The sequence below is a fragment of the Candoia aspera genome, chromosome 3 (assembly GCF_035149785.1).
Source record: "Candoia aspera isolate rCanAsp1 chromosome 3, rCanAsp1.hap2, whole genome shotgun sequence".
In the NCBI taxonomy this organism is placed as follows: Eukaryota; Metazoa; Chordata; class Lepidosauria; order Squamata; family Boidae; genus Candoia; species Candoia aspera.
Genome location: NC_086155.1, coordinates 40586427 through 40613455, shown reverse-complemented (window position 1 = coordinate 40613455; position 27029 = coordinate 40586427). Strand labels below are relative to the sequence as shown.

Sequence of the window (27029 nt, the reverse complement as noted above, 5' to 3'; positions counted from 1 at the left end):
AACCTATCCAAGTTTTTCTCTGCCCCATCTTATATTAAACAAACATTGAGTTTCTTTCTCACACTATTTAGTTTCTAGAACAGTGTATTTCAAAAAGAGAATTGGGAACAAGAATGACCAATCCATGCTCAGCAGCATCTGATGTGGGAATGCAAGAAAACTTGATCTTTTTCTTGTTTAACTCATGCCAAAGTGAAAGAAAATTCTCCAGTTCTTTGCATGCTGGCTGGGGAATTCTGGGAGTTGAAGTCCACACATCCTCAAGTTGCTGAGGTTGAAAAACACTGTTCTGTGTAATTGCTTCTCCAAGCCCCTCATTAATGGTTCCTTCATATCTTCTTCAAGGTCATGTCTACATTGCTTCACACACAGAATCTTCCCAGGGAAACTGCCCTGCAAAATATGGATGGGACCAAGTCAACAAAACTTGATTTCACTTCATGTACAGTTACAGGTAATGCCACTTAGTGTTTTGGAATGTTTGGGGGTGCTTGCGTAAACACCTGTCTGCAGCTTCTTGAAGTAACTGTTCCGCTCCCCAGGATTGTGTGATTACCTTCTGCAGCTGCACTGTGCTCCCAGGAAAAGTCATGTTTTGTTAGGGAGTTCCTAACAGATACCACATACGCTTGTGTACCCTGAACACCTGCTTCCCTTTCAATCCAAGGTGTTGCGCAGCTCTAATACATATTAGATTCATCACTTTCCCTTTCAGAGACATTAAACATGACAATTTGGTGATAACTTTTGGATGGCACCTGATGGCCACATTCAAGATTTTCAGAGCCCCCCGAGAGTCTTGAGATCTCTGATTCTGAACCTCTGCTGTGGCTGAGTTCTCTTGCCTGTGTAAACCTTAGCTAAAAAGAAAATAAGGTAGTTTTTCTTTAAAAATGCACATTTACCAATGTTGCTTCTAAACCTTTAACAAACAGAGGAGGTTATAAACCTAAATAAATATTGACCTGGCAGGCTGGAGTATCTGTGTGTTGCTCACAAATACTTGCGTGTTTACTTGGTTTTAATCTGAAAATCTGGACAGTGTGTGTGTTTTTTGCTGTTTTTCTGGGGTAGTGCTGTAAGGCTTATAGTCACCCTTGGGACATGGCACTGCCCTGGGGAAGACCTTCACCAGTTCCAGGGGTAAAGAACTGCTTTGGGCGTAACAATGGCTTATTGTAGCAGCAAGGAAAGAATGTGATGGAAGGAGCTGCCGTGGGGTGTGGCCAGGTAACAGCAGCCAGCCCTCTACCTGCTCAGGTGGTTTAGCTTTAAAGCAGCTGAAAAGAGAGCTCCCCGGACTAGCACCTGCTGGAGCTCTGTGTGCTGCGTAGGAGCTGAGCAAACGGAAATATGTTTTGCTAGACGGAGGAGCTAAGAAACATCAGGGAAAGCAGAAATAAGGATGAAGAAGCATCACTCCGTGCAGGGAACTTTTAGCCGACTCTTTGGGAAAAAACATGCCACCAACAATTCCACCAGTTCTCTCTTTGTCACTAACCCCCCTTGGATCTTCACACAGGAAGTCAGTTCTGACAGCCTGGCAACCTCAGGTCAGTATGGCTTTTTTTCTTTTTTTTTGAGTTTTCAAGGCAGAGTGGGAAGGACAAGGGAACTGATTTACGCTTTGGCTGTGGACTTTTGTCTGAACGGGCTCTGTACTGTAGAACAGATCCAGCCATCAGGGCTTTTACTAGGGTGGCATCGGTGTGCATGTTTCATTTGTACCCCAAGAGATCTGTATTAAGCAGGAATTCAGCTAGAAAAATACAGGAAGTATTTGGTAAGAATGACTGGATGAAATGGAACATGTTGGAACTCGTAAGACCAGACTATCAGCCTGGATCCTCTCTCCCTCTCAAGTAATTAAACATAAGAAAAATGAGTGGATTCCAGTGGTAGTCCCTGTAAAGCACTGTTTAAAGAGAAAATGAGAAACAGATTTTCTAAGACAATTTAATAAAATGTTTGCCATTTCAGAAGGTATTAAAATTGTTCCGCTTGCAGCCATCAGGAGGCCTTTAGATGGTAGTGGTTTCTAGAGATGACAGCAATAGACTTGTTCTCTGGGTAGTAATTCTCCCTTGTAGCCTATAATTGTGGTACAACAGCCTGGAGGCGCAGATGGGTGGGTGCCAACTTTGAATTCTTTTGGAGCAATTCAGAGCGACCATGAGGGGATTAATCTGGCAAATTTAAGGTGCCTTCCAGCAAGACAGCAGTGCAACACCTGTTGGTTTCAGCCAGGGATTGTGCAGAGAAATTCAGAGCAAAGGCCAATGGAACAGATGGAGACTGCACAATAAAATTCTTCATAAATGGTGCCCTTGGAGGTCACCAAGTTGTGTAACTTGTACCTATATGTTAGCTCAAGAGAGAAAAGGTCTTGCTTCAACAGCACATGTACTAAAATTGGGAAGCATCTCAGTATCCAGGAGAGAGTTGCTTCTTGTTTAGGGCTTCTGGTTCTGGGCTGCAAAAATTTGGACAATCACCAGATGGCAGCAAAGAGTTAGAGTTTCCTCTATCAGTTTCCTGATTTTTGCAGCCCAGATCTGACAGCCCTATTTTTGTCAAAAAAGAGAGAACAAACTCTTTGAAATTAAAGAAATGGGAAACTTTACCATTTTATTTGTTCCTAATTCACTAAAAATAGTTTTAAGCATTTAATTAGCAAGCTCTGTCTCAGTTCTGAGATAGTATCTGTTGACACCCCAGCTACACTAGGTATGACCATTAGGAATACATGTTTTGAGATGTCCTGACTATATTCAGATATTCTCTCTGTGGTAGGCTGGTACACTGTCAAGACTGAATAAGTGTCCATATTTTGTGTGAAGATCTAACGAGTTAAATCTGCAGAGGATACCTCTGTTGTCATTCTTTACATTCTCTACTGCTGTTCTTACTTGTGTCTTCATAGACTTCTACTCCCAGCTGTAAGGTATACATATGATAAAATGTCTGTAAAAATGAAAACACAGTTGAATCATGAGAGCCTTGACTATAACCTGTCACTCTGAACAGCCCAAGGCAATGCACTGTCCTAAAGGAAGGACATCTCACTGCTCATCAGGCAGCCCAATGATCTAATTATTCCTGCAAACAAGAAATTACAGAGAGCTGTGCCTCCTCCCTACATTTAATTTTTAGCCCAGGATCCACTTTTCTGTGTCATTCCAAAATAAGCTCAAGAAGAGATGAAGAGGAGTGGAACAATGTCTGATTTCATTCTTGTTGCACAAATATCTAAACTGGTTCTGTGCTCTGTTTGTACACACGCAAAGCTGAGCAATCTGACCCCCACACAACAGGTTTCCTTCTAGCTTGTGTCAAGGTATCTCAGTTAGGCTATGCAATATCAAATCCTCCCTTTGCGGAGAAGAAGAGCCAAAATGAAGTGATGTATAAACATATCAATGCATAGATTTGGCACTATTTCTCACACAAGGGAACTAAAGCTCCCATAATAAAGTGGGATAAATAAGACAGTATCTATGGTGTGGATCAATGTAAGCAAAATTGCAAAAGCAGTTTCATATTCATATCAAGGATTAGAATGAACAGTGGAGTCCTGAAAAAATTATTTTACTTTAGGTCCTTGTATAAATGCTTACAAGACTCTGTTTTCGCTCACGTGTTTTCTAGTTGTATATGTGATGCCCTTCTGTTAATCTCAGAATAGGAGTAAGCATTTTTTGCCAGCAAAGGCCATGTATAGTTGTGGACAATGAGTTGGGCAAGTCTATGTGCACTGGGCAAGGTTGGTGCTGACAAAGGGGATCACGTCTGGCTCCCTCCTCCTCTTCTCTCCCACACTACAAAAGTGCAAAAATGCAGTTTGAGCTCTCTTTTGGGAAGCGAGGCAATAATTCTCAGTTGGAGAACAGCAGCGGCCCTCTTCTGACTGTTACTTTTGAGTCCCTAGAATAACATTCCCATGGATATCCACAGGTATGTATATGGTACACAGGCTGACGTGCTGCCCCTTGCTATTCTAGTCCAATACCTGCACTGAAATCAAATTCAGTTGGCTGTTTCCTTTTATTCCCAACCTTTGCCTCTGTATTCTTCTGCTGCTAATACTGGACTGCACATCCTTTAAAAGAGGACATCTTCTATATTTCTACAACCCCCTTTCCCAACCTGCATACTTTATTTGCTAGATTTCTCCAGCCAGCACAGAGACTGTGAGAATTGTGGAATTTGCATACCAAGGTTGAGGACATTTGCTCTACAGGATATAACATTGCTCTGGTCCATCCATACTTGTGATTACCATGCAGTGCTGTGGAAAATTCCATCCAAAGCATTAATGCCTTCTTAGAGAAAGCTACCTATTTTAGGTGAACGAGTAGCTAAGCATAACACTGAAGTTGCTCCATGCCTGTATGTTAAACAGCTCCTTGAATGTAATGTTTGCAGCATGTTTTATGCTGCATGGACTAAAAAAAATAGTTGAATGCTCAGCTTGAACCTCACCTTAATTTTGCATAAATGAATTGCAGAGTAAACACAAGTTACCCAACCTGCAATGGGTGTGGACTTGTGGGTGTCACTGACTCAACTATTTCTGAATCTCATCTCTGGCCCTTCCCCTTCACTTCCCTTAAAGCTATGGATGTACTCAGCATAAAACACAGCTACACCTCTCATGTGTAATGCAGAAAAATGACACAACATTGTTCTACATATCTCAAAAAATACCCCTTACCTACCAAATTAATTATATAGTGATTAGGAAGAAGTTGCCACTTTTGCAAATACAATTCAATCATTAGGAGTGACTAATTCTGTAATGATTTCCCTGCAAGTTCTCATCAGACTTAACTTTCCTTCTATGCTGTCTCTGAGTAACTGATTGAAATATTGTCAAGGTTTATCACCTATGAATTGTTTCACAAATGTTCCTTCCTAGGATATAAACCATTCTGTCGGTTTAGTGCAATGTGTCTCAAACCTGGCAACTTTAAGATGTGTGGACTTCAACTCCCAGAATTCCCCAGCCAGCATGCTGGCTGGGGAATTCTGGGAGTTGAAGTCCACACATCTTAAAGTTGCCAAGTTTGAGAAACACTGGTTTAGTGCTTTATTTTAACCTTGGCAGCACACTGGGTGGAAAATTGGGTTTTTAAATTTACAATTAAACTCCAATAGTGTAATAATAGTCCAGAATGTTTTGAACTGACTTGAATAAATATTGCAAGAATAACTGAGAGTACCAAACTTTACCAATCCTTTTGCCCTCCTAGTCAAATGAGCCCTCAGCTGAACCACGGAGGCAGCTCTGGAAATTTATATCCATTGCACACTTATCTCCTAACGCTCACTTTCACTTATGGCAGTTCTTCTCACTGATTCCTTACTTACTGTTTTCCATTCATAAGGCAAGTCAGGGCCTTCATTCTGCATAATCCTCAGAGTTGGCGTTACAACTGGAGAGGTGTTGATAAGGAAAGTATGAGATGCGAACATCAGCAATAAAGATTGTTTCCCAACTAAATACTGCTCCCAATGAATCTAGAGCATTAGGTATATTCACTTATTTACTTTTACTTGAACACATGCACAACATTTTCAGCGCCAGTCACAACCAGATGCTTACCTAATTAATCACAGATCTCAAAGTGTAGGTTGGCTGGGAATTCTGAGAGCTGCCTGGATTTGTTTCCAACATGGCTGGAGGATCCCTTTTAGCAAAAACTGGTATAAGGCATATCACACCAAGAGTTAGTGGAGGCACAAGTCCATTTTGACACATTTATATTAAACCAGACAATGCAGTTCAACACTGTTGACTGAAGACCAGCAAATCACTTCTTAAATTAGGCTTTTGCTTTTTAAAAATTCTTCTGAGTCTGGTGCAAGAATTATTTTTCATAATGGTAAGAGGAAGAGCAGTTACCCAAATGATGAACACATGCAGACTGTCCTACTTTCACAAAAAAGGCAAGCCTCCTCCCCTCAGCCTTGAAAAAAGTATACAGAAATGGACAAAATGTTTTACTGCCTATATGTGAGCATCTCCTCGGAAATTGCTGGAATTCTTTTGTTATACCTTTAGCTTTCCTTCTAATAAATACTATTAATTAGAGCTTTGCAGTTCTTTTTCCTTGGGTTAACTGTTTTCAGGCCAGATGGTGAAAAGAAAAGTCTGACATCTGATTAGGCTTAGATGAAATAAGAATTAAGTCTGATCTTTGTCATGCCAATATTTCATCTCAACCTCAGGAAGATGGCTTTAAAAAAACACCCTTAGGAAGGCTTAGTTTGCAAAGGCTTGCTTTAAATAAAGATTTTGCTGGCTTGCATTAATTTGAATTGTGTTACACGTTCATGGTGCATTCATCCTCTAACAGGCTTGATATGCCTATTACTGTTAAAGATACCACTGTCCACTGCTCTAAAAATGAAGAAAGGGGCAGGAATTCCATTTCTGCAGTGAGATCATCACATCACCATCACAACGTCTGCATCTTCTTGAAAAAATCTTTAAAAAATCTATTAAAAGCTGTATTCTCCGGGTGGAAAAGTATTCTTCATCACCTCCTGCTTTATACTAAGTAGACTAAACTTTTGGAATCATCTGATGTTTGAGAAAATTAGGTTGCCTTATAAATAATAAGGTTGACAGGGATTTTTGCTTCTTTTCAGTGTAAGAACATTTCATAATTTTGGCAGTCTTTGGATGAGAGATTTGCAGACTGTCAACAATCTCTGAGGTGTACATAGTGTCCAAAAACCAAGAGTACGCCAACTAAGTTCTGTCGTGTTCTTCCATTTGAATAACCTGCTGACTAACAACAAGGAACTAGGTCATGCCCGTATTGCTGTCAAACTCTGTACACATCATAGTCTTTGGTTTACTGGAGTGTTTTAACTCAACCTTCCAGATTTTCAGCCTTCTTCTCATTCCTTGCCAGCTCATAAGGAAGATGTCTCCCAAACATTCATATTTTACATTATTAAAAGGGGATACATTCAATCTAGGAAATGATAGGGGCATATCAGCCTTCCCCAATCAGTGCCTTGCAAATGTATTTTATAATCAACATGCACAACCAACTTGGTTAAATAGAAGCTGTTGTCCAACTCCCCTTCAGGACACCAGACTAAGGAAGACCAAGGTCTTCCCATATGGGGGATTTCATTCCTCTTATTTTACTTTTTCAACTTCCAGTTCCAAATATCCCCTACTTCCATTTCAAATTCATCTTTATCTTTGCAAGGTTTTATTTTGCATTCCTAGAATGAAAAAGCCACTGAAAATAATAGGTGGAGAAAGCATTAAGATTTTTCTCCAATAATTTTTCTGTTCTGAATTCCTCCTCTCAGATTTTGCTTTAGTGAAACTATGCATTGGGCATCATTAAACATATCATTGTATTATATATTTAGCCACCTTGTTTACGAATATATTATACTCCACATTTTCATTTAATTGTCTGTTCATTGAATGCAATCATACTACATTCTTTATATAGGCACTGATCTGGCATAATGTGGGCTCCCCACCTCTTCCCATCATTTATGGATGTATTGGTGCTATTTCCAAGATGATATGTACTCTAACAACTGGAAGTAAACCTTTAAATAAGCTTGCACAATTTGCATAGATACTGTCTAAGCAATGTATTCAATGGCTGGCTGCCTGAGACTAACTTAAAGAGAGATGGGACAGCTTGGAAAATATGGCTTCTACCGGTCTTCCCACAGCACTATAAAGCTAGCTGTGGTTATCCAGTTGCAATACAGAAGCAGGCAAGCTACCTGAATAGAATCTATGTGGGCAGAGGCAATTGCAGGATGGGTGAAGAAAGAGAGCAGCTCACATGGGGTGGGGATTATTACATCAGGGAAACCTTTGGATTATGCAAGGAAGAGATAAGGAATACCTGGTAGTATATGACATGTACAAATCTCCCCCATGTACAGTTAGTAAACAGAATGTGAATCTAGTCTTAGATGTAGGTTGGACAATACACTTACTACATTGCTACAGACAAGTCTGTTTTCTTCACATTTAGTTCTCCTTTCTTCAAATGTAATGGCTACTGATAATGGTCCTACCTACAGTGCAATCCTATGCATGTTTGTTTAGGAAGAAATCCCATTAAATTCACCATTTAGTATACTTAAGGCAGCAGCTTTAATAACATCTTGCAGGTAACCCTTGAGGAATACATGGGACAGATATGGCCTTCAGTGCAATTTCCCTCTCACACTGCCTTATCATTCTTTTTTCCTAGAGGGTCCTAAAGGCCCATTCCAGGAGCTATTTTCTGATTCAGTTGAATCAGCCATTGTGTGACAAACTAGCAAACTCCATGTGATTTATCAGGCACACCTTGGTTGTAAGCTGTGAGAAATGGACATCCAAATGAAAAGTTGCCAAGCTTTTGGAAAGTATCCAAAAACAAAGAAAGGATGTGATGAATGACAATTTGGAGATGTGATGAAACTATCACACAACCAGCTCATTACATGTCAGTTTGGGTTGACTGACTTCTCATATGCAGTTAATTTGGAGAACCTTTTTGAAAATATGAGTATTTTGGTTGGATATTTGTTCTGCCCCAAGCGTCTTGTGTTATTCTGCATGCCACTACAGCCCTTTTAATTTTTCCTTCTACACCTAGCATCGATTGTCCTATCCATATCAATAACTACTTAAATCCTAATATCTTCTGATATTATGTGCAACCTGATCCACAGTGATCCCAGAGTTTTCTGTAGGGACTAGCTATCCTGGGAATCTTCCTTTAGAAATATGATTGCCAGGTAACAATAGCCTGTTCGAACAACTGACAACATAACTCTTTTTACGTTACCATTATCTACATTCCCTACCATCTACCTACCATTTTGTCATTCCTTATCATTCTCAGCAACTAGAATCTGTTTTGAATTGAAAGGATCTTTCAAATCCTTTGCATTTCTGCTCTTTGTGAGTCTATACCCTTAGCTTGTCCTTGCTATTAAATAATAAACTTATTTTTGGACTGTAAGAAAACATGGGAATAGTGTAAGTTAAGATATCAGTTAAATAGGATTAAAATCATGAAAACAGAAAAAATATTTATACAATCAATACAACTTTAATTGTGCTACATATTTCTTGCTGTTTTCCAAAGCTCATTTTGGCCATCTAGAAAGAAAACTGGTCCAAGAATTCATACATAAAAAGGACAGGTGAATTTAGTATCCATGATCTTTATTAATAAGACAATCCAGAAGAACAGGTATTTGAAGAATTTCAGGTGCATGCTTATTGTTATGGAAGAAATACTCAGAAATATGTATTTCCATAAGAAATATATTTCTTCCAGCTCTTTCCTGATTAGAAAGGGAATTAATGGCTTGCGTTTGCTAAACAGAAAAAAGCCACATATGGTACAGAAAAATATTTTGCAGATGTCTGAGCCTCTTTGGTATGTGTGGGCAAGGCAAACCATGACCTTTTCTTACTTGTATCATGACACAGATGCCTAAAATGGGCAGCGCTTGTAGTGCAATGATGCTTTCATCAATCTGACAAAAACAGCAAGAGCCTACAGACCTGCTGTGTGGGTGGCGAGAGAGACAGAGAGAGAGCACCCATAGATATGTTCTTTATGTAATAAAACTGTATTAACTCCTTCTCTTTTTCCAACTTTGGACCAGTAATGGAATGGTAGTGATTACAGTGGGCATGGACTTTTCTGCTTCCTTTGTTGCTGATCATGCATGTTCTGTGTGTCTCCCTTCTTTTGATGCACTTCACTTTAATGTTAGCTTTCTCTGCAGCAACGTCCTACAGAGTTTTCCAGCAGAGGTGGGGCTTCTAGACTCTGAGTGTGTCTGCTGATCATACTTGTTAATTCATGCTGTTCACCCGAGAATCTTGTAAATTATGGGCTGTATTCACTATAGAAAGCACAGCTCAGAGAGGTGTGATTCTGTGGCAAGAATGTGAGGCTGGAAGCTAGGAAGTCCACAGGTCCTGGTTTGAGAATATACCAGCAGAATGAAGAAATTTCCTCCCTGCCATTTTTATAGGATTGCCTTTAGTTGGGATCCCAATTGCCATTGCAAAACATGTGGAAGATGCCAGGTTGGGAGAATAAAATATGGTCTAATCTCTATGGTCAAAAGACCCTCTGACATTTCAGATTGTTTCTCTTTGTCAAGAAGATGACTTCAGAGGATATTAGAGTATGTTTAAGATTCCAAACTCATTTTGGATAGGCCCTACCATGAGAACTGGAACATATGTGGTTTGTTGGCCCAATTTTCCCCAGATTAAAGTAACCATTGGCCATTCTGACTGGCTTGTTCAAAGGACTCCTTTTCCCCCTCTCCAAATGTCAGTTATGAGTATTCTATGCAAGTGTAAATGTTTGGGGGGAAATCCCTTGTACTGAAAAATGGCCAATTTTTAAATTATCATCTTTCTGAACATGTTGATTTTTCAGCAATTTTGAACGTGCATGATGATGCTAGCAACAAGGTGATAATGTTCCCCAAACATTCCCTTTCTATGAAACAACAGTCCCCATCATACAGCTGTGTATACCAAATTGAAGTATACTTCTGAAAGTCCGAGGCCAGGTAGTAAAACAGAAAGAACAAATGGGCCTTTCAGGAAATTGATAAAATACAAGAAGCTTGTCCTTGGTGTTATGTTGGTTCAGGATAGTCTACGTCAATCCTCCTCACCCTATTTTCTATTCCTCCTGTTCCGACTTCTTTGTTGTTTTGTTTAATTTTATTTTCCTCCATACATATTTTGGGCCCTGCTGTTTTGGCTACAGAAGAGAAGCAAATACACCTGAGCATTGAAAAGGAACAGAACAAATGGAATATTCAGGGTCCTGCACTCTTTCTTCCATTCTGTTTTCCTGTGATTTCCTTCCCTTCTCCCTTAAGTGTCACAAGCTTGTCTCATCCCCAGAGCATGTCAGTCCCTGCCCAGCTATTTTGGGATTCCCCTCCCAGGGTCAGATTTTCTGAATGCTTATCAGGTGAGGGAGATTTCTACAAATCTTAGATTCCTGCCATCAATTCAAGGTAGCTGGGTCAAAACACAGACACCACAGGGATTCCAGGAATGCAATTTTATTGTTGCAGGGTATAATAACAGAATCTTGTCCAAGTTTCTCTCTGTCTCATCTTATACTAAACAAAAATAAAGTGGGGTTATTTTGAGCTTCACATTTCCTTCTGTCTCTGGACTGTATAATCTCTTGTCCAAGTCCCTCTTTAATGGCTTGCTTACACCTTCCCCTTTAGCTTTAAATTCCTTTATAACTCCCAAAGATTGTTCTAGGAAGGCATGTGCACATGTGATACAACTTTGGCTGCCTAAGTGCTTACATTTGGAGAATTGAGATTGCTGTAAGAAAATGAAAAGATAATGAGTAAAGGTGACTTCTCAAAATTTTCAAACTATTTGTATTATCCAATTAGCACTATTAGTTTGGATATGTAACCAGGTATGAGACAAAGGGAAAGATGCCGAAATGTAGGTTGCTGCTGTTTCATAGGTTAAACAAGCTGTCCTAAGCAGCTATCATCCAGATATACCAAAACTTCACCATCTAGAATAGTGTTTCTCAACCTCAGCAACTTTAAAATGCTGGCTGGAGAATTCTGGGAGTTGACAGCCACACATCTTAAAGTTGCTGAGGTTGAGAAACACTGACCTAGAATACCAACCCAATGTGACCAAAGACTATGTTAGCATGGCATTCTGGAAGCTGTAATACCAACACACTTCATCTTCAAAGGTACTAGGTTGCAAAAGGTTGATTTAAAGTAATTTTATATTGCTGATTAACTGTAAGTATGCATTTCCAATGTCTTTTCATACGGCTGTTGGGATGAACAGGTTATATTAATTCATCATAAACTGTGCAATCCAATACATACTAATTTGAAAGTATTACATATATTAATGATAGTCCTTAATATGGACATATAAAATTGCAGGCAAATAAGTAATTAAGGCATCCCAATTAAAAATACATCAATAGAATTTCTTATAAAATTGTATGTGGCAAGCTTAATCTCAAAAATTGCATTTCCTGCAAGTAGCCCCTGCTGCTATTTTGTGCAGGGATCATTTGAAAACACACCCACATATATACATACATACACACACACACATATATATATACACACATATATATACATACACACATATATATACATACACACATATATATACATACACACACACACACTTTATGTATATATATACTGCATGTATGTATGTGTATACACACACACACACACACACACATACTGTATACACAGACACATATTCAGAAATAAGATTAGCTTACTCATTTACAAATACAGAAACACTTGATTGAATTAATTAAATAGCTAAATCTTACATATTAAGGCTGTAACTCTATGTAGATTTTCTTGGAAATAAGGCCCATTCATCTCTGAAGGACTTAGTTTGCAGAGATGCACAGGATTATGGGGGCAATCAGTTAAAGTTCCTTTAATAATCTAACAGCTCTACATCTGTATTTCTTCTGTCAAACTGCCAGCCAATTTTGAACTCTAGTTGAGAACCTAAGATGAGATGCTACAATGTAAAAATAGATAATTATTGTTAAGAGGTACCAATTTAGGAAGATTAATTCTTGAGATGCTTTAAGGGGAAAACCAAGGAACTAAGCACTGAATGTTTTGGCACAATGTTAAAGATGACTCTATTCTTTGATTTGCTGCTATATTTCTATGTTTGTGTGTGTTCTTGGTCCTGGTACCAAAACATGACTGCCTTTGGTCTTCACCCTCTGAATTGTTCCCTGTTCCCAAGAAATAGGAGCCACTGCAGCTGTTTGCCCAATTCATCTTGGGCAAATAGCTGCAATGATTGGACTTCATAGGATAATGCATTTTTTATCCAACGAATGGACCAGGCTGAGCATTTCCAAGTACTTATACGTATTGCTGTTGCGACTATGAAGGATAGCCTTCTAATTCTTACTGTTTCCCAATGCCTTACTTAGTCAAAAATGAAACACCAAGATAGTTTGGATGGCTTTAAAATGCAATTGGATAAATCATGAAGGATAGATCTATTGAGGGTTACAGTAATTCTTTTGAAGACTTGTATTATCTCTGAGTTGGAGAAAGCATGCCTCCAAATACTTGCTTCAGGGAAACAATGGTGAGAAAGGGGAATGTCTCCGCCTACTGCTTGTGAGATTCCCATTTCTCTTTCAGTAAAGCCTCATCTCTGCCTCCCACTGGAGTTTCCTTGAATGCATTGAGCCCATATCTATGGCCCTGCTTGATGTTTCCTTCAAAGACATCAGACAAAAGCACTGCTGGGCGTGCAGTGTTGTAAACCTGCAAAACTGAAACAGTAAAATATTGAGGACTCTTTGTCCCTCACTGCTCTGAGCATAATTAAATGACCAAGATCTGTTGATGTGATAAAGGCAACTAAAACACTTGGGTATGAGAACAGAGTCCCTGTCTTTGGCATTGTGCGCTGTCAATGAAAGGACATAAAGGAAAGGTGGTAGCCTGGGACTAGGCAATATGGTTAATGGCAGCTTGTTGCTTGCTCTTTAGCACCACAGTTTGATTGGTTGTTCGGTCAAAACCTGCCAGATAAGGCCATGGGTAGAAAGAAGTTATCAGCAGGATCAGCGACTCTGCTTTAGAGGGAAGGCTGATAAGAATAGAAAAGGGACCTTTTCACCACACTTGAAAAAGCTTTCTTGATTTCTCTCTTTTTCCATTGCCACTAGGGATTCATCTGCACTCCATACTGAAAATGACATTAAATTGAAGGTCTTATTGTTTAAAACATCTAGTCTCATTTTTCAACTTTCTTGCTTCTTCTGTATCCCCTATTTTTATATCATCTTTCCTGCTAGAACATTCTGAAAAACTCAACTTTGCACATGTTTCTGTTATTTCAGTTAATTATAGTGAAGATATCACCCAGCAATACATTTGGACTTTTTTCTCATGGACCAACATGGCTACAATCTCTTTTCAGAAATGTGGGACACTTTGAAACTGTAGTGCAGTGTCTGGCACTTCTGAATGTGATGGAACTGCAAAAGCCCACATTCCCTGCCAGCCAGCCAGCTAGACTTGTAAATAAGGGTGTGTTATTTTGATAGGGATATATTGATTTATGTGTCTAAACTCACAACTTTATTGGTGCTTATAAGGAAGTAACCAGCTCTGATTTTATTTTCTCTCACAAGGATTAGTTTGTGGATAACATGGTTTAATCTTTAAGCAAGGTCTGAATGCCAGAATAAGACAGAAGCAGAGACATTTAGGTATTATAGGAACTGTTCATGTGCAAATGTAAAAATTGTGCTGTGTGAGTAATAGTTCCAAGACTGAATGTCTATTAGAATATAACTATTAGTCACAGTGTCCATGTGTACAAGCCTCTTTTAGATTACTATTCTGAAAACCCTTCCTCCTCCCTTCCTACTAAAATGGGTCTCCAAATCTATATTTGTTAATCACATTATTCTTTCATTTCATGACTTGATGGGAAGCACCTGCAGACAGAAGTCTCCTGGCCAGATCATCCCATCCAAAGTGATCATTCCATTTGAACTTCTCTCTCTGGAAGCTGTTCAGTCCTCCCCATCAACCCTGCCCTGTCAATAGAAATATATCTGTGTTCTGGAAACTTCCTTTGCTGGCAAAGGAATGAGACCATGCCATGCCAAGCACCCCACTTTGCAAACCAGGTTCATAAACTATTTTTCACAATACAGATTCATGTAATTCATTTTATTCTTTACACCAGGGTTCCTCAACCTTGGCAACTCTAAGCTGTGTGGACTTCAACTCCCAAATTCCCCAGCCAGCTTTGCTTAGAGTTGCCAAGGTTGAGGAACCCTGCTTTACACAATTTAATTTAGGTCCTTTGTCCAGCCTGGGTTTGGTCTTACCAGCAGACTGCTGGCCTGCAGATTATCTGATTATAAAAGAAATTAAAGGAAGCTCTGACTAATAGGCGCTAAACCATATGCCTGAGCAATCAGGAGTTTAGGGTAAGCATTATTAATAATCATAGTGTATGTTGGCATCTCCTTTTGGCTTTGGTGGATAAGGAAAGGGGCAGAAAGAAGTACCATCTTGGTGTTTAAAAGGAAGCACAGAAATGACTACTCTGAACAGCCCGTTCTCTTCTACTTATTTCTCTCCTACATTTCTTCTTGTAATGGCAGATGGAAACACCATCGATAAGTGTGGGCAGCAGTAAAGCTCCCTGTCCAGTTGATCATTCAGAACAAGGCTTGGTGGCATGGGGTTATGGTGTCTGGCCCCCTGGCAGGAGGGCGCTTCTGCTAGGAGAAATGGCTCCACATCATAATCCCAAAGCGAGTGCTGCAAAAATGTCTTTGCAATGTTTCCTCTGTTTTTTTTTACATAATTTTTGTTAATAGATTTTACATAAATAAAAATACATTCAAAGAAAGAAAAAAGAAAGAAAAGGAAGAGGAAGAGGAAAGAATATTTTCTTTTTAACTGTGAAAAAGAAAAAAGAAGAAAGGAAGATAAAAAAAAGAAGCAGCAAATAAAAAGACAGAAAGCATGAAAAAAATTATGTAAAGAAATGGCTTCCAATATCCCTCTCAGCAGATATGCAGAGTTCTAATCAAACCACTCTCTCCAATTACCTCATAATTCCCTTCTTTCTATAATCTATTCTTTCTAATCATCAAAACCGTAAACCACAAAATCATTTTCTTTCTCACGCAAAAAGTCCGTAACGGGTTTCCAGTCTTTGATGAATGTCAGTAATGACCTTTCTCTAATCAAAGAAGTCAATTTGTCCATCTCATCAAGTTCTGTCAATTTCACCAACCATTCCTCCATGGTGGGTAATGCTGAATCTTTCCATCTTCGAGCACATCGTAATCTCGCCACATTGATCATATATTGAAATAATCTTCCAAGGCTCCTTTCTAACCATTTATCCATCAATCCTAAAAGGAAAAATTCTGGCTTCAACTGAATATTAATCTTTAAAATCCTCTGCATCAATGTATGTATATGAATCCATTTTGTTTTTTAGCTTTTTACATGTCCATCAAACATGATAAAATGTCCCTTCGTGTTGTTCACATTTCCAACACACATTTGAAATGCCTTTATACATTCCAGATAATTTCCCTGGCATCATGTACCAACAATACATCATTTTATAAAAATTCTCTTTAAGGTCATAACATAATCTAAATTTCACCCCTTTTAACCATATATTTCCCCATTGTTCCATCTGTATATTATAACCAAAATTCTTAGCCCATTTTATCATACACTCTTTAACCTGTTCTTCCTCTGTTTCAAATTTCAACAAAAGTTTATACATTTTAGTCATTACATGTTCATCATCAGTGCACAATTGTACTTGTGTCTTACTTTGCTCCCTACCATAAGTCTTTTTATCCATTTTAAATCTTTCTGATAACTGTAAATGGAAAAATCATTGACAACTATATCATTCTGCCATTAGTTGCTCTCTTGATTTAATTTTGTATTCCCCTTTATGATTTTCCAATAATTCCTAGTACACTAATCTTTTGTCTTTGCCTGCTGTTTCTCATCTATAGAATGCTTCTTGTGCTGAGATCCACATAGGTGTTTTTGGGAACAGCCTGGGTTTATATCTGTTCCATATTCTCAATATGGCACATCTAATAAAATATTTTTTTAAATCCACATTAACCTTAACTTTATCATACCATAATGATCCATGCCATCCAAACATCAGGTCATGGTCTTCTAACTCTAAAAGTCTCTTGTTTCTCAGCAACATCCATTCTTTCATCCAGACCAAACCACAAGCTGCAAAATACAGTTTCAAATCTGGTAAACTCAATCCTCTTCTTTCCTTTGCATCTTGTAACACTTTATATTTAACTTGTGGTTTTTTCCCTTGCTATGCAAATTTGGATATATCTTTTTCCTATTGCTTAAATGGTACATCAGTTGTCAAAAAAAGTATTGTCTGAAACAAAAACATCATTCTAGGCAAAACATTCATTTTTATCACAGAAATTCTCCCTAACAGTGACGATTTTAATTTTTTCTTATCTTAACCTGCCCTTCTTAATTTTATTCCATGTCTTAATGTAATTATTTTGAAATAACTGTCATTACAATGACATGCAATTCAAATTCGCCATAATAATATCCAAGTATTTTACTTTTTTCTCAATCTTAAGACCAGTTTTCTCCATCAGTTCTATTTCATATTCTATTTTCATATTTTTGTTAGCATCTTCATCTTCTGATTATTAATCTTAAAACCTGCAAGCATGCCAAAGTCCTTTAATTTTCCCATTAATGTTTCTACCCCCTATAGCAGATCTTCCAAAACTAACACCAGCTTATCTGTGAATGCCCTTAATTTATAAGTTTCTTTTTTAATCTTAACTATTACATTGTACAAAATACCCTCTTACAAAAGCTTTCCTTGTGTCCCAAATCATTCTTACTTCTACGCCTTTATCAAGATTATTCTCAAAAAATTCTTTAAACTTCTTTTTACAGTCCTCCACTACTATTGCCTTTTGCAACAACATCTCATTCAATCTCCATCTAAGGGAGCCATTTTTCCTTTTAGAAGTTAAAGGTACTGGATTGTGGTCTGAGAAATCGTTGGTAATGTCTCCACTTTATGAACATTAATAGCCAAAGTCTTAAAGATCCAAATCATATCTATTCTTGAAAAATATCTGTCTGTCTTTGCAATGTTTCCTTTGGATCAGTTGAGCTGATAGTTAATCAGCTCAACTTTTAAGGCCCACACAAGCTCTACAATGGTTATAAGGACGCAGGATGAGAGTGGAAGGGATTTACATGTTTGCTAGATCATCTTGTATCATATTGATATTAACTTTGGGAAGCTTCCAACTGCCTGTTGAGGTTACATTTGATAGCAAGTTTGGTTGCATCTTTAGAATGATTCAAATGATTTTTAGGTTCTATGCATAAAATAACTTGATGTGACTTCCAAGTGCTTGTGAAATCATGGTGGCCCATTATGTGCTTCTGCTTTTAATGCTCATTAGTTTATGCCCTCTGTACAAAGGACTTTGATAAATCTCATGGACAAATATTATTACAAGCTGTTTAGGTGGTAGGATTGTTTGCAAAAACTGTATTCTAATTGCAATGATATGCAGCTAGATAGAAAAAAATACAGACTTGACTAACGTATGTGGTTTACAGCTCATCTCAAAAACATTTGGACTTGATTCCTCTGCTTATTTATTCTGTTTTTGTTTTTAGGTGAAGTGGATGGCATTTATTATGGGGATAATCGCTTTGGGTCAGTGACAGATTCTGGAACAGCCACACTTAAACCACGTCCAAGAGTTCGCCCTCTGCTCACTTTCTTGCCTCTAGTGAGTATTTGCTACATGATACATACTTTATCTGTCTGTCCATCCATCCATCCATCCATTGTATTCTCCTTGTAAAAGAAGATACAATACAAATTGATTAGTTTTAGTTTAAAGATTTTCAGCTTCATATAGCTGCTTTGAAAATAAGATGGGGGTGTTTTGGAGGGGAAGGGAGAAGTGAGAGAATTCCAAAGTTTTCATATATCAGGCAGATGTTTACAACTGAAATTGTATGTTCTGGTTTTACGTGAGCAGTCATAAACATGAAATGTAACATGATGTCATGGAAAGTGAAAAGGTCTTCAGGTCTCATATAACATACTGCTGAAAATCTCAGCCTGAAGTGGAAAGATATTTTGCATACAGCATGGAAATATATCATGATTCAGGTCAGAGTGGGTATACCTGTATCATTAAAAAGGAGAGTGGGAGAGTTCTTTCCTTTTGCAACAGTATCTTAGAAAGATATTTTAAAATTTCCTGTATGACTTCAGATGTTGCAACCTATTGGATTGCAACAAGATTTTTCAAACAGGAATGTCTGGAGAACTATTTTGAGCATCAACTATTATAGATATCAGCTTGCTTGACTGGACTGGCACCTTTTCTGCAAATGCAGTGGAAATTATTGTAGAACACATGGTTCATAGGAATGTTGAAGGGATCATTATTAGTTACATCACTACTTGATAATCTAGTTTTCAAAATGAATCAGATTAATGAAGAAAGCTATGGCATGGAAAAACAAAAAGCAGGAAAATGTGGCTGGAATGATCAGGAGTAAGAGTTTTCAAATTTATTTTCAGTAGAGAATCTTCATACAGGTATAGAAAAGAAAAACTTTTATATTCACTAGAATCACTAGAAACATGCCTTTGAGGGCTGGCTAAAGGAACTTGGGATGTTCAGTCAGAAGACAAAAAAGATTGAGGAAAGACAGGATAACCATGTTCAGGTCAAGAACTACTTTCAATGGCCATATTAATGTCAGAAATAACAGCTATAAATTGCATCCACCTAGATTTCATTTAAATATAAGGAAAAACATATTGACAGTAAGAAGTCTACAACAGTGGAAAAATCCACCTATAAAGGTTGTAGGTTCTCCAACTATGGAAGTTTTTAAGAGGAATCTAGACAGTTTTCTCTCATGGTTGGTTTAACTGGTTTTCCTGCACATTACAGAGAGTTGATCCTTCTGGTCCCTTCCAACTGTACGATTCTATGATTCTATGATCTAGGACACACCATTGATGATGTGGTCAATGATACAGTTAGTGGCTGGGATTTGCCCAGTTTTCATTGGCTATCTTAGGCTGTTGAATGTATGCCTGCTGCCCTCCATTCCCTGGGCACATTTTTGCAGGACCATTCTGCTCTTGGCAGCAGAAGGGTCTGATCCTTTCAAACAAGCCTCTTCTTCTGGACCCCAAAGCCACCTCTCCTCACTTCTCCTACCACCCCTACAGATATGGCAGCATATCCTGGGACTGCCAGGAGTTTGAGAGGGGCAAGAGAAGGGTAGGGAAACTGCTCTGAACAATCAGAGATGTGCCAGTTTGCCATTCTGCCCAGCATTGGTCTGGTAGGGAGGGAAGAGAACTGGGGGGGAGCGGGAAGGAGACAAGGAGAGCTGATTTCTTTCATCAGATATCTGATGGCATGGCAATCTGGTGGTGAAAGAATTTGCTCCCTGCAGCCAGCACCTGTAAGCCAGCCTGAGAAGCAGCTGACTGACACTGCTGGGTGCACCATGAAATGGGAGAGATCGTGCTTTGTTTCATAGCTCCCATAGCACCCATCAAACTATTTTAAACACAGGTTGGGCACTCTCTCCCTGAATTGGGAGAGTGCCTTCTCACTACAGCTACAGCACCAGATCTGCATGGTGGTTTGGGGCACCTTGGTAAAGCAGCTGGCAAGCACATGGGGGAGTTGCAAAGTGAAATGGGAGAGCCCTTTCCCACTTTACCTCATAACTACTATCTCTCTCCCCATCAAGTTTGGGGATATCCTTTTGGGCACAGATTTTGTGCTATTTCAAAATAGAGCTATTCAGGAATAGTTTGACCCTTGTCCAAAAGGAGCCAGACTATCAGCTGCACACCTGTGCAAAAACACTTACGTAAAACTGGAGTTTTAACAGCTGGAGAAATACACGAGTCTAAACATCTGTCAAAACTCATCTCCTGCCCAGGTGCAATTCTACTCCATGTCAAGGAAAGTGATTGGTGGATGTTTTTCCCAGTAGCTGGTGAGATTTGGTGGGAAACTAAACAGAGGCAAGGGAATCCACCAATTTCTTTCCTTAACTTGTCCCACGTTAAAACTGTAAGGACTGCACCCCTCATTACTGAGGCAAAATGGGGCTCAGAATTGAAGGCAGTGCAAAGTCTGCAATCATACTTTACTGCCAGCTCAGGGATTAGAGACATGTACACTAACATCATTGTGAGGAAGACCTTAGTGACCTTGTGAACATCAAGTTTTCAAAGCGACAGGCAGAACCTCTGGCTTGGTTAAAAAGTAAGTTACTGTTTATGAGTTTGCACTAGGAAATGAACAAGCAGAACAGAAAAATAACTTCAGGATAATATATATTTGTTGTACAAGGCTGCAAAAGATGCCAGGTCTTAAACCAGGGCAGATTTAAGCAATTCTGAACTATCTTTGGCCATTACTTAGCTTTTCTCTGTGTACAGAGAGTAGCACATGTAAAATGATATTTGGCATCTATTTTAATGTGATGGTTGATGTCACTCTTTGAGGCATGTTTCTGTATCATATAAGTTATCTCTTTTGTAGTAGCCCCTCCCCAATTATAATTCTATAATCTAGTCATTCCAATCATCTATAACTTTTCTTATCCAATGAATCCGTTTGATAAATAACTTTCCAAAGAATGTTTTACAAATGCAAATTCGTCATCCAGCAATATTTGCATGTGTGAATGATTTAGCACAAATGAAATAATTCTAGCTGGTCTTCCATAGCCATTTTGATGTTTTTCAGAGAGGTCAGTACAGACACTAGTTGCAAATTAACAAATGGTAAATATAAATACATATGGAGACTGCAGTGAATCCAGATTTACTGTATTTGCATTTAATCATGCTTTCTTCAAAGAGATTGCATGATATGTATGACTAAGACAGAAGCAATTCAATAAATGTTAACATTCCCAAAATGGATTCCTTCCAGATAAGTTGAATGAGGACACCATCTTAGCCTGTTGTGTCAGCACAACTATTGGCTATGCCACTTTGAAAGATGGAGCATGTGGTCCAACATTCTGATCTTTTTTTAGTTGCTGTTGTTCTGATGGATATAAATATCAGAATATCTGTATTCTAGGAATCATGCTATCTAGAAAACAAATCTCATGGAAGGTATTGCCAGAAACCAGTGGGTTGTACGTTAAGTTAAAGTACATGACATGGCTCACATAAGTAAATAATTTAATCAACAGTCTTTCCCCATTTGCACCTAACCACACCACAAACTTGTCCTGGCAGCATCATTTTTTCTACCATGACTGCATGATATTGCCTTAATTGCATCCCCAGCCAATGATAGGTTTGCATCATCCTTCACTGAACCTAAAGCAATGTTTTCCCCTTTATTCTACATCATCCAAGGGAAGACTCACTATAAATCTGTAGGGATTTGTCACCCATTATGTTAGAGAAAATGAGGTGATTGGCACTGACCGGGAAGAGAGGAATCAGCGATGAATTGTATGTCAAGCTAATTTTCTGCCAACTCAAGGATGGAGGAATAGTGCTAAGCCAGCAGTGGAGAAAAGCCTTACTGGCATATATCAGTCTTGTTGTGGCTTTCCTACACAGACTGGACTCATATGCCTAACCCTAAGTCCAGAGCAGCACGCAAATTTTGCTATGTTCACATAACATGCTGTGTCCCAAATAAATTATATTATTGCTTGGTATGATGGTCTAGTTCACACAATATCATAGGTAGGCAGATTGGGAGTGGCTGATATTCATTAGCCTTGAGGGTGGGGGTGCTCAAGGGGATGAGTGGCACGTGCACAAATGATGCAATTTATTTAATTGAAGCAAGTTACAAAATTCACATTTGTAGGATGAAGTTACAATATCTATGTGACATTATAGTCTCCACTAGATTCCTGTGCAAGTATTTGAGAACTGAATCATCTGCCTATTATTTGTGTCCTGGAGAAAAACTCACACAGTTTCCCTTTTTTAACCATCACTGTCATGAAATAGATCTGTGGTTGTGATGTCAGACATCTACTTTGACTCTAAATGAGCCAATAAGTCCAAAGAGTTAAAGAAAAAAAAAAGTAAGATCTCTTGTGAGAAGCAACGGACACTGAAGAAACAGGACAGAAGAGTACTGATGCTTTTGAATATTGGTATTGGAGAAGACTCCGAAGAATACCTTGGACAGCCAAGAAAACAAACACATGGATCATTGAACAAATCAACCCAGAAGTCTCACTCCAGGCACAATGACCAGGCTCGAATTACCATGCTTCAGACACATTATGCAAAGACTTAGCTCTCTGGAGAAGTCCATAATGCTGGAAAAGGTAGAAGGAAAAAAGAAGACAATCACCAACAGCAATGTGGATGGACTGAATTAGAGTGATGATGGGAGCACCATTGGAAGATCTGAAGGACCACATTGGAGACAGATCCTCCTGAAGACAATTTATCTATGGAGTTGCTAGGAGTTGACACCTTGCTCTGGTTTTTGACACTGCAATAAACTCCTGGATTTGCCTACTCCCAGATTTTGACAGGCCCTGAACCTCAGCCATGCTTCCTACATGTTTACTGGACAATATTAGGCATTAAACAAGGCAGGAGACATTTTCTGTTTTTACCTTTTGCCTGTAGATCCTGGTATTATTCTTCTCCACTCCATCCCCTGCAACACCCAATCCCAGTGAAATTTGCAAGCAAATGTTTGTAACAAAGAAACAGCCTTTGGAAACAGCCTGGAGGGGCTTCTATTTTGAACACAGGAATGGCAGAAAAAGTTCCGTTTCATTTTTTTTTTTTTTTAACTCCAAATCTTCCAGAGGTTACCTTTGAATATCCATGGGTGTGTGTAGAGTGTGTTAAAAAAAGTCGAAATGGCAGTTGCAACCTCATGGTCAGAATCCTGTTTTTTATTTGTGTTGCAGGGTTTCAGTTGTGAGGTCACAGCCACCACCTTAACTGTTTTTACACACACAAACACACAGACACACACTCCCAGCAGATGCCCCTGACTTGGTGTCTTGTTATAAATGCAAATAGAAGCAGGATTCTGAAGAGGAAATAGCTCATAATAACTACTTTTCCATTTCTTCCCTGCTACTTCTCTGCTCAAAATTATTTGGTTACTTTTTTAAAAAAAAAATTGGCACTTCACTATATGTACTACGTATTTACTGTATCTCTCAATTCATGTAATTCTACTTGGGGGAGATGTACAAGTGCTTTCTTTTTAATGTTGCTTAGCAAGTGTGAAAATATCCTTTTCTTTTTTTGGTGCACAAGCTTGTTTTATGTTGTGCGTGGCAGATGAGCAGCTTTCTAGAGTGAGGTGTGTATATATCTGGCATTACCCTCTTATTTTAAACAGGTCTGACTGGGCTTTATTTTTAGCTTTACCTTTATTAGTATTAGTCAATGAGCATTAAAAAACACATTACAGGTTTGAATGAGTCAGCAACAAATTAGCCATTTTCTTTTGTCTTACAGAAGAAACATTAGTGCCTACTTCTTCCTTACATACAGTTTATATTAATTCAGTCTGCTATACATGGGACAATCTTTGAAGCCTGTGCCAAGATTTTATTGAGAACGTAGCAGGAACAATGTTAAATTATTAAATAATAATAATAAACAAACCTGCACTCTGATAATTCAGTCATAAGTTGACTTCTAAAACTCTGAATAGCATTGACATTTGGGTATGAAAACATTGTCTGTTCCCATACAAATTGGTTTGAAGTCATTTTCCTGGGCTTTATTCCCTGTGTCTCATCCTCTAGAATTAAGGATATATGCAAGGGAGCAGGGTCTTGTGCATTGTGGCTCCGTTTGTGGTGTCTCTTCCCAAAATATGTTTGTGTGCTTTCAATTCTTTTCTCTGCAGGCCACCTCAAGACATAAATATCACTTCATATATGATATTTTCACATATTTTCAATTTTAGGGCAAGATATATATCATTTAACCAAGCAAAGAAATGGCAAAGGATGATTTGATAGGCATTTCTGTCACTGAAACAAGGAACTTCAGTACCCACTATCTAAGGGAAGAGACAATCTCTCAGCAGAGAGGAGATGTCTTTTAAATTTGGGCTTTTGGTATCTGAAAGTCACATCACCACAAAGAATAGATGTCACATTGGGTAGAGCTGTGATTTCTGGGTTTTCTTTGCACTTTTACATGTGCTAAGACTTTCCCATTTGTTTTGTTTTCCATTTTCCATTTAAAAAGTGGCAGGAAACCAGGAGAGTGTGAGTTCCACTCCTCCCTTAGATATGAATGCTGGCTAGATGATTTTGGCCTAGTCTCTTCTCTTAGACAAACCCACCTCACAGTGTTGGTGATGTGGGGAAATAGGAGGCAGGAGCATTAGCTATGTATGCCATGTCATCTTGAGTTGACTGAAAAATAAAGCTGGGATAAAAATCTAATAATTAATAAATAAATGCATCAATTCTGGGGCAATTTGCCTTCAAACTTTGGCAGCTTTGGAGCCTACAAAAAGGATTGTGACCACATTTATACAAATCATATACATGCATTTATGTATATATGGACCCAATTTATGTCCATATACAGACTTACGTAGATTTTCAGACTTAGTAAATAAACTACATGTAAATAGTCTGACAAATCTCCAATGACTGCTTTGTAATAAAAAAGTGTGGGTTTTGTGCATACGTATGCATACATATAGAGGGGACACGGTGGCGCTGTGGGTTAAACCGCTGAGCTGCTGAGCTTGCCGATCGGGAGGTCGGCGGTTCGAATCCGCGTGACGGGGTGAGCTCCCGTTGCTAGTCCCAGCTCCTGCCAACCTAGCAGTTCAAAAACATGCAGATGTGAGTAGATTAATAGGTACTGCTTCGGCAGGCAGGTAATGGTGTTCCGTTCAGTCATGCCAGCCACATGACCACGGAAGTGTCTACGGACAAACGCCGGCTCTTCGGCTTTGAAACGGAGATGAGCACCGCCCCCTAGAGTTGGACACGACTGGACTTCATGTCAAGGGAAACCTTTACCTTTATTATGCATATATATAATCCCCCAAAGATTAATCCATGAAGTGCTTCATCTATTTCCTTTGGATTTCCATGGGCAATTACTTTTTCATTAGGAATACACTAAGAACAAATATATCAGCAGGAAAAGGGAAAAGAGCTGGTGAGAAAAGAGTTAACATTCCCTCCATCCTGTACAATGAACTTTTCTGCTCCAAAACACCTCACCAGAAGCTGCTTTCCAAAAAAGATAAATCCAAAGAAAAGGGGTCAGTGGGGCTTCATGTCATACATTCTTATACAATGCACAGGTAGGCTCTTAAATGCTGGGTAAATTTAATAAATGAGCTTAAACTATGAAGTACGTGAGTCTAAGCCCATGTTCTAGCCATGCATCTTTCTGAAATGACTGACCTTCAGGCCTTTTTCTTACACAGGCCTTAACCCTTATGCAGTTCTACCCCAGAAAGGAATGAAGGTTTGACCAGCCATCTTGAGTGCAGGAATGAGTCAATATTTGAAATTGCACAGGAACTGTGTACACCCAAGATTGGACAGAAGCCCATATATATTATTGTACAGTACTCTGAGAATATCCTGTAAAAATGAAGCTTTCTGGCCCTGCCCTGGGCCAGACTTGGCATCTGCCTTACAGGCTCACAGTTTAGAATCTAGGAAGCCTACTTTAAATTTGTCTCAGTCAGATATGTGAAAGCACTCATTGTGGTTTAGCCTTATGTGTGAACCAGACTGTTATAATTTATTAAACCATGGTTTAAAAACATGGCTTTGTTTTATACAAAAAAAAGTCTTTTCGCTTATAGCTGTGGGCTTCTTTCTTTGAAGATAAGAGGAAAGTCCAAAGCAATTGTGAAAAAAATCATATTACAGATACAATATTTTTTTTCAAACTTGCACTATTACAACATTCCCAGTAAAACAATCCAAGCAGCTAAAAGGACAGCTCCAAAACCCATTAGAACAGGCAAAATTTCATAACTATCTACTGATTGTTATTGAAACAGCAATGGAGTCAGAGGGACCTCCTTTTGGATGGACAGGGTGGAATCATGATCTTGGAGCTTGGCAGAAAAGGTCCTTTCCTTCATATCGTTCCAGAACCTCATCAAATGCAACGATGAAGTTTTTACATTATCTGGGCAGAAATCCAACCTCCATCGCTAGCATAATGAAAACATGACTGGAAAAGATGAGTGATGCATTCAAGTAGCTGATTTAGATTCTGCAAACCTGAAATGCTGGTTTTGCTTACCTTTTTTATTCTTTCCAACCCCACAGAATGTCAGAAATAGATTATGTTCTGTCTGTCTGCCCATCTTTTGTCATCAGCAGGATAACAGAACAAAAGAGGA

General features: G+C 38.7%; 1 protein-coding gene across 1 annotated transcript in view; it reads left to right on the top strand.

The window, feature by feature from the left end:
• The first annotated feature begins 1161 nt into the window (after positions 1-1161).
• The window catches only part of C3H6orf132 (chromosome 3 C6orf132 homolog), a 43526-nt gene continuing 17658 nt past the window's right edge, over positions 1162-27029 (top strand). Inside the window, exons 1-2 of the mRNA XM_063297436.1 lie at positions 1162-1553; positions 18289-18404. Of these exons, the coding sequence (XP_063153506.1) occupies positions 1406-1553; positions 18289-18404 (264 nt within the window). The 5' untranslated portion in view covers positions 1162-1405. The remainder of the gene's footprint in view (positions 1554-18288; positions 18405-27029) is intronic.